Here is a 6,359-nt window from a genome sequence, read left to right as displayed (position 1 = left end):
CAATACTTCATAATATATACAACTCAAATAACATTAAAATTTTAAAATAAAAAATAAAAAATATACAGAAAGAACAAAAACCAGAATTTTTTTCCTTTCCTTTCCTGCATTTTCTCCTAAACGAAACACCATATCCATGCACACTACACACTCGGCAGAAAAAAAAAAGAAGAAGAAGAAGAAGAAGAAGAAGAAGAAGAAGTTAAATTATAGATTTCACTCTTTAATTTTGTCCAAAATTCAATTTAGTCTTGTAACTAAGATGGAGATATGCGGTTGCTCCTCCTCTATTATTATCACAACATTCTCTTGTTCAAAGCAGTATATTGAGCAAATAACAGGATTCAAGGTGTGTAATTAAGATTCAGTCATGCACTTGTTCCACCTTGTTATTACGGTACGACACAAAATGAGTTATCAGCAATCATTTTATTTCATAATAATTATAACCATAACACTACAACAAGGGAAACATAAAAACTTTATTCTAGCTGTCTAATGCTAGCTTCATCATTATAATTATCCATGGAATATTTTTTGAAGATAATCAACCACATTCTTGTCCACTTGGAAGGCCTTCATGAGAACATCAGGATTAATGGGAGGATTAGATCCAAAGACCGCGTTTGCTATTGTGATGACCCCAGGATTTTGGCTACTGAGACCAGAAATGGCAACAGCATTGGTCTCTCTTATGTTGAACTGGAAGTGAATGAGACCAACTGGGAACACAAAGACATCTCCCTGATTTAAAGTTTTGGTGAAGAGGCGGTTGTCAGGGTCGGATGTCACAAAGCCCACAAGGAGAGTACCCTCTAAGACTATTAGAAGCTCAGTGCCACGAGGATGAGTGTGTGGAGGATTTAAGCCATACGGTGCAAAGTCAATGCGTGCCAAGGAAATACCTAGAGTGTTGAGGCCTGCAAGTTTATCCACGTTCACAAGATTGACACTCGATCCTAGTTGATTTTTAGTGTTTCCAGGAATATTTAGCCCGGAGACGAAAAAATCATCCGCTGTTGCAAGCATTGGGTCCTTGCAAAACTTTCCATTCACAAATACTACACAAAGAAAAGTTTGTTACTATCTTGAGTAAGTAAGATACTACTATAAAAATGGTTGACTTATTTCATGATAAAAACAAACAAAAAATCCAAGTAGATAATATCACCTTTGAACTGAACTTCATTAATATTTAAATTTTTAACACAAAAATAAAATCAATCCAGAGGTTTGAAATGAGTTCAAAATTAAGAATATAATATATAATACTAGTAGTAGTAATAAGAGTTTAAAATTATATACCAGCAGAATTGGTATTGTTAATTGCAACACAGAAATCTTGTAGAGGACTAGGGTCATCCGCAAAAGCAAGGGTGGATGCCAAAGCCAAAAGGGCCACAGTCACAAGGTAATGAACACCTTTCACCATATTTGAGGTTATCTTGACCTTCTAGTACTCTATATTCTTGGTGGGGTGAGGGGTGAGGATTGGAACATGTGTATTTATAGAGGGGAATTAGTGAACGGGTCTATATGTGTTTTTGCTACTTCGAAGTAGTGAAGAATTAGTGAGTCATTCAATAGTTATCATTTATCAACTTCATATTAATATCTAATGGAGGAATTCTTTAACCACAACTAGAAGTACATACTAGAAACCAATCAAATTGGGCAACTTCAAGGATAAAATTTGTTGCACACACGTTATTTTATATAGTTTTCGTCATACGAAAAGTCACAATTTCAATTGTTTTTTCATGTGTATAAAACTATGTAAAATAACTTGTGTGAAATAAATAGTAGATAATGCCCCAACATCAATGCCATTCTATAGTTAAATTTCTTTAATTCTTAGCTGTATGGATTTCATGGCCTCTTCTACTCTTTATATATCAAACATCACTTTTTTGGGTTAGTGATGGTACTAGATGATTTTAAGTATTAATTCAAGGTAAGTTTAGATGTTCTAGAGTCAACAGTGTGAGTGCTTCGCATAAATTTCCAAATCCTATGGTTTGACTTAATCTTGTAAAGTTAATCTTCTTTACGTGTACTAGATAGATAAAGTGTTGGTTGGGTGTCTAATGGCCTTCTAGTCCACCAACTACCAATGTATTTGGTTACATTAATATATTATTGGCTTTTCCATCTTTTACTTTTCTCTCTTCAAGTTAATGGTGTATTTAGATTTCTTTAGGAATAAATAATTAATTCAATTCAAATATATAAGTTAATGTTTCTAGCTAGGAGAATTTTGGCTTAGAGAAAAAGGGATGCAAGTTTATGTTGAGATATCTAAAGCTATGTCTAAGTCCAAGCTAAGTAAGTCCCAACGGCTAGTTTTTAAACCTCTAGAACAGAGCAGCAACGGCTGGTTGTCTAAACGATGTCGTTGTATTAATTTATTAGTCAAGATGTTGTATAGGCCAAAAACGATGTCGTTCTACAACGAGTGTAAGTGAGTCTGTTGTCAGTTGGATTAGGCGGGAAAGACCGTTAGTTTCTTTCCAAGATTTGCTCCACCTTTCACGGATCCATTCCGTGATTTCAGGGCTGGTTAATTAAGTAGTTACAATGAGATTCTATGTATAAATTGTGACAGTTGTAATGCAAATCATTCAAGCAATCATTTCACAGAAATTCTGGAGTTTTCTTTTCCTTTTCTCTCTTTTCTCACTCTTTCTCTCTCTCTTGTTTTCTGTGATTCTGAGTTCTTTGCTGCACTATTATTTTTTGTTTGCTTAACAATTGATTCAATCTTCCAGATCTTAGTTCAATTTTTTTCAGTTTAGTACGTTGAAGATTTCTTACCACTGAGAGATAAAAGTCTATTCTTTGTATCTTGCAAGTTTTCCTTAAAACAAATCAGAAAACAAAAATCACGTTTGAACATTTCGTGCACTTGTTGCCGAATCCTAAACTATCTGCTACACCCGAAGGTCCACATCAATCATGCGTTCTAACTTTAACAGAACCTTGACAAATTAAACGTCTATTTTATTAAAAGTCAATGGTTAATTTCTTTTTATAGGTTTCCAGTCTATTTAGGGGCTCAAAATATTAATAATAAAAAAAAAACTTATTTTCCATGTAAAATATTTATAAATTAATCCTAATTGATACAGTACCATGGGAAGGCTCTAATTTAACTAAGAAACCCTTAAAAACAACTAAAATTAAAGATATCTTAAATCTAAAATTTTTTTAAATTACATGAAAATATCAAAATTTAATAAATTATAAAAATAAAATCCTATATTTTGTCTTGCATTAGATCCCTCCACTATAATAAAACACAACCTCGAGTTTTCATTCAAAAATTGAATTCCTCCACTCTAAATAAAATTAGATTTTGAATACTTCAAAAGATGGCATTTCCTAGATGAAACAAAAATTGGATTCATGTAACAAGTTGTAACAAGAGAAAGGTTAACATTCCTTGGCTGGAAAAATATATGGCCATAAAATAGGGATTAAGCATAACATAATTGATCGGCTGGTAAAAAGTACTTTGAATTGTTGATTTATCACTAGTTCATTATCTAATGGATTTTCACATTATAATACTCCATTTGATGGATGTACTATAGCAGTAGCTCATTACCTTTCTAGGTGGAATCGTCCAATAACTTGATCCAGTTTTGAAACTTCTATCCTTGAAATAGTGTAACATAAAATTTCTTCTCATCGGCCTTAATGATTTTCAATATCAATTATCAAAGAATCAAGACAAAATCAACATTTTCTACTCCTAGAAAATCAATAGGCTTTGATGCTTTGTCAATGGGATCCTAAGACTTAAGGTTATGGGCTCACTATCATATTTAACTTCAAAAAATCCTCCATAGTAATTCAAACAATCTCCATCTCATTATTTTTGCCACTCTCCTCTTGCAACTCCATATATATTTTTCTCCCAAGCCTTTCAAAAAATTCTTCTTAATAATTATCATCACTAGACAATTTTTTTTCCAAATTTTTTGTCTTCCAACCACCCTTCTTTTTTTCTTTTTTCAAAACTTGATCGTACTTCATACTTATAAAAGTTTTTTTTTTTTAATTAAAATTTTCTCCGCATCAATGACATCCAACTTTTCATCTTCCCAAATGAGGTGATAATATGATTCTCACTACAATCATCTTCAAATAAATTTGTTTGTCTATGACTGTGACTTGTATAATAAAAGATCTCATTATAATTGATGATGTCGAAAATCGTCAGTAAGCCGCACAAATACTCACGTGCTTGAAACAAGACCTGCGAAACAAAGACAAAAAACCTTAGAAGAGTACTGGTGTGATACCAGCTAAAGACCCTCTGAAGGTTAAGTTAGAGAACTTTTCACAACTCTAGAGTATTAGAGCTTGGGTAAATTATACGTACCTTTGTTGTGAGGGTTTTGGGGTTTTAATAGTAGCGTAGGGTTGACATTTATGCCTTGGTCAAGAAGGTGTTTCCTTGTAGGAGAGATATTCTTTTATTTGCGTATTTTGTGGAGTTCTTTCCTTATAGGATTCTCTTGATTAGGGTTGAACTTGGTGCGCAAGATATTTCCTTATATGCTTATGCATGTAGGCCAAGTATAGCCATGTCAGACTCGTCAGAGGTTCAATTACTCCCTTTAGCTTCCCTCCGTCGGCTTCTTACCTTCGTCCACACATTCCAGTCGTCACCTTTTGACGCTTTAAAGATGATGTCGTCAGCTTTATGATGGGGTCGTTGACCTTATCTTGTCGTTGCTTGGGCTATGGACATGTAGGTGAGGCTGATGAGTTCATTAAAGCCATCAACTTTTCCTAAAGTGGACGAGTTTCAGTGCTACAAAACTTCCCTTATCAATTGGCCCTACTCCATGGCATTGTTGGCTTCAGCCAACAGGTTATGGAGTTCAAGTTGTGGCTTTTGCTATTATTTTTTATTATTTTGTCTTATCAAAAAAGAGAGGTCATTTATGGGTGCATCCTCGAGCAGGCCTTATTAATTGCTTTGGACACGTGGCATAAGTGGATTGGTTCCAGTTCTGGACGAGGGTGTCGCTTTGTCTTCTGTGTACTTTTCATTTTATATATGCCTCAGTTCCTCCTCCATTTTCTCCTATTTCATCGTTGATCTTCAGAGAGAGAGAAAGCTTGTTACTCTGAGAACTTTACCCCCGTCATCTGACTGCCTTGTCTTCATTCTTCGTTGAACCATCATTTTTCAGAGGCCGTCTACTTTACTTGGTAAGTTGTCTTTTCCTTTCTCCTATCTTTTCATTTTTCGTTTGTTTGTTTTGGTTGATCATGCAATTTTTTAGAGAGGCCGTCAACTTAGGTACTTAAAATGCCTCCGTTGCTTGTAGGTAAAACGTCTAGAGAAGCGACTAGTGAGCAGTTGTCAGTCTGTGAGGGAGCGGGCTACAACGAGGTCTTCCAAACAGGTCATAAGCCCGATGAGGCCTTTCCTAGTCTTCAGAGAGAGAAACGTCAGCTCATTCTCTTGACGAGGATGTGGAGAGTTATGTGGGAGAGGGAGATGAGGAAGAGATAGATAAGGGAGAGGTTAAAGGTGAGGGAGAGGAGGATGATGGGGAATGAGAGAACCCTTGAAGTTGGGAGTTCAGAAAGCCCTGAGAATGGACATGCTCGTCCGTTTATCCTTTCTCAAATGTGGACCATCAATGATTTCTTACCGAAGATGATGGTCAATATATTTAAGAATTTAAGGGATCGTTACTAGATCCCTGACCACATCCTGATCCGTCTCCTTGGGAAATTCGAGAAGTGTTACTCCGGGAAGACTGTAGACATCGGTATGTATGATGCGACATTTGTAGCGGGACTAAGGTTGCCACTGATGATGTTGAACCGGTAGCTGGCTAACTTTCTTGGATTATCCGTTAGCCAGGTTACTCCAAATGCCTGGAGGATTTTTATAAGGGCGGAGATTTTGTGGGGTAGTGTAAGTGGTAGGAATCGTCAACTTTCGCTAGACGAGTTCTTTTGGTGCTACAGACCCCAGCGCATCGTCTCATCCCAAGGGATAAACCATTTTGCTGCATGGAAAAAATCATTAAGGCTCGTGTTAGACATGTCCAACTCGAACAGGAATTGGAAGGGCATATACTTTTTTGTCAAGGGGATGGATTAGGTATGCCGTCCAGTTGAGTGGGAGACAATGCCCTATGGTTTTGACAATAATTGGGGTATTGTCAAAGATTCAAGTGTTTACACCGTCAGCCTTTGATTTTATTTTTGTTAGGTTCTAAAGACTTAGGATTTTATGTATTTAGAACTCTAATGTGTATTGTTGGCAAACCATGATCAAAACACGTTGTTAGTCTTGTTTAGACTAGCTCAAAGTGTGGGCATTTTAT

At 35.7% G+C, this 6,359-nt stretch overlaps 1 protein-coding gene across 1 annotated transcript; it reads right to left on the bottom strand.

The window, feature by feature from the left end:
- Positions 1 to 410: 410 nt before the first annotated feature.
- Positions 411 to 1,558, bottom strand: LOC112017536 (germin-like protein subfamily 1 member 7). The gene is made up of 2 exons (XM_024050002.2): positions 1,306 to 1,558; positions 411 to 1,061 (listed from the first exon to the last, which is right to left on the bottom strand). Exons 1-2 carry the CDS (start codon positions 1,430 to 1,432, stop codon positions 520 to 522), a joined length of 669 nt encoding a protein of 222 aa, XP_023905770.1. The 5' UTR covers positions 1,433 to 1,558; the 3' UTR covers positions 411 to 519.
- Positions 1,559 to 6,359: the final 4,801 nt, after the last annotated feature.

The sequence above is a fragment of the Quercus suber genome, unplaced genomic scaffold (assembly GCF_002906115.3).
Source record: "Quercus suber isolate HL8 unplaced genomic scaffold, Cork oak 2.0 scaffold_174, whole genome shotgun sequence".
NCBI lineage: Eukaryota > Viridiplantae > Streptophyta > Magnoliopsida > Fagales > Fagaceae > Quercus > Quercus suber.
This window is presented reverse-complemented; position numbering and strand designations above follow the sequence as displayed.

What these genes read in the sequence shown, in the direction of transcription:
- LOC112017536 (XM_024050002.2), bottom strand. Translation starts at nt 1,432, where the DNA reads ATGGTGAAAGGTGTTCATTACCTTGTGACTGTGGCCCTTTTGGCTTTG. An exon ending in TAACAATACCAATTCTGCTG is followed by an intron (nt 1,062 to 1,305) that starts GTATATAATTTT and finishes TTCTTTGTGTAG; the next exon opens with TATTTGTGAATGGAAAGTTT.